The following is a 1,720-nucleotide window of genomic DNA, read 5'->3' as shown; positions in this document are numbered from 1 at the left end:
TGTGTGTGTGTGTGTGTGTGTGTGTGTGTGTGTGTGTGTGTGTGTGTGTGTGTGTGTGTGTGTGTGTGTGTGTGTGTGTGTGTGTGTGTGATCCAGGTGATTTCAGGACAGTTTCTCACTGAGAAGCGCGTGGGTGTGTATGTGGAGGCGGACATGTTCGGACTTCCTGTAGACACCAGGAGGAAAGCCCTGAAAACTAAAACCTCTCAGAACAACAACGCCGTCAACCCGGTGTGGGACGAGGAGCCCATCGTCTTCAAAAAGGTGAGACTCAACAGAAACCAACCTGAGATGTAACTCTGACTCATCTGCTGATAACTCGTCCTCCTACTTCCTGTTGAAAACGCTTCTGATATCCATTAGTGTAGCTAGCTCCAGATGCTAACAACAATAACCAGTGTGAGGATGTTCTGACTCTCTGCAGGTGATTCTTCCCACTCTGGCCTCGCTGAGGATCGCTGCTTTTGAGGAAGGAGGAAAGTTTATCGGTCATCGGATCATTCCAGTGTCTGCCATCAGACCAGGTAGTTATTCATCCCACATGAACTTCCTCTCTGTCTATTGTGAGACTGTAATGGGTCAGTGTGTACTATCAAGAGGAATCTATTAGGACTGTAATATTATCACACTCATTTTCATTGCTATGTTTCCTTGTAATTTGTTCTTTATACATCTCATTCTTTCTTGCCTGATTCTTTCATTATTACTCACCCAACACATCAGACTCTTTGGCTTCAGACAGTTGGTTGATCTTTCTTTCAGGTTATCGTTACATCAGCTTGAGGAACGAGAAGAATCAGTCTCTGGTTCTGCCGGCTGTGTTTGTCTACATTGAAGTCAAAGACTACGTCCCAGACACCTTTGCAGGTAATAATTCAAAGAAAGTAAACACTGTTCTGCAGGAAATCAACTATTCCGACATATTTTCATAAAAAACGAGTTTTAAAATCAAGAAATTTGCTAATTTTTCATGCAAGAATGTTTTTTTTCGGACCAGTCTACATTTTCCTATAATAATAAACAATCCATTTTAATTTGTTGATTTTATTCAGTTTTATTTACAGTATTTTATGATAATATACAACTAAAATAATGTTGAGTAGAAGTACAAAGCAGCAGACAGTGAAAATACAAGTACCTCAATATTGTGTTTATTTAATTCTCACATGAATGGACTTTAATTTTACACCACTGTAGACTTCATACTCAGTCTTTGAGTTGCAATCTACACAAAGAACATGTTTCTGCACTTCAACAACATTTAAAAGTAACTTAAATATGTCCACGTCCATGAGACAGACCCATAAAGTACAGGCAGCTCTGTATTCATCTAGGTTTTTTAATCTTTATCTGCATTTCGTGTCCAGATGTGATCGAGGCTCTGTCCAACCCGATCCGGTACGTGAACCTTCTGGAGCAGCGGTCCAAACAGCTGGCCGCGCTGACGCTGGAGGACGGAGAGGAGGACGCACACACCGAGGTGAGGCTCTGCTGGTTATAGTTATAGGACGCATCTTTCCATAAATAAATTCAAATTCAAAGGTTTTATTTTCATATAAGCTACAGCGTAGAAATAGCAATGAAAATCTTCTGACCTGAGCTCCTCCAGCAATACAACATATATAATAAAATACAAAAATACAAAATAAAAGGTAGTCTATATACATGTCAATAGAATATGGGATATGTACAAGAACAGAATATGAAATTAAATCCTGTA

At 39.9% G+C, this 1,720-nt stretch overlaps 1 protein-coding gene across 1 annotated transcript; it reads left to right on the top strand.

Annotated features, from left to right (window-relative positions):
* The first annotated feature begins 90 nt into the window (after nt 1-90).
* On the top strand, nt 91-1,518 carry LOC104964222 (1-phosphatidylinositol 4,5-bisphosphate phosphodiesterase beta-1-like). Its single transcript, XM_010792963.1, has 4 exons — nt 91-264; nt 425-524; nt 763-867; nt 1,368-1,518. The coding sequence occupies exons 1-4, from the start codon at nt 154-156 to the stop codon at nt 1,499-1,501; spliced, it is 450 nt and encodes a 149-aa protein (XP_010791265.1). The 5' UTR covers nt 91-153; the 3' UTR covers nt 1,502-1,518.
* Nucleotides 1,519-1,720: the final 202 nt, after the last annotated feature.

The sequence above is a fragment of the Notothenia coriiceps genome, unplaced genomic scaffold (genome assembly GCF_000735185.1).
Source record: "Notothenia coriiceps isolate Sejong01 unplaced genomic scaffold, NC01 NC01_scaffold00036837, whole genome shotgun sequence".
In the NCBI taxonomy this organism is placed as follows: Eukaryota; Metazoa; Chordata; class Actinopteri; order Perciformes; family Nototheniidae; genus Notothenia; species Notothenia coriiceps.
This window is presented reverse-complemented; position numbering and strand designations above follow the sequence as displayed.

What these genes read in the sequence shown, in the direction of transcription:
- LOC104964222 (XM_010792963.1), top strand. Translation starts at nt 154, where the DNA reads ATGTTCGGACTTCCTGTAGACACCAGGAGGAAAGCCCTGAAAACTAAA. An exon ending in AGCCCATCGTCTTCAAAAAG is followed by an intron (nt 265 to 424) that starts GTGAGACTCAAC and finishes GACTCTCTGCAG; the next exon opens with GTGATTCTTCCCACTCTGGC. An exon ending in CGTCCCAGACACCTTTGCAG is followed by an intron (nt 868 to 1,367) that starts GTAATAATTCAA and finishes TTTCGTGTCCAG; the next exon opens with ATGTGATCGAGGCTCTGTCC.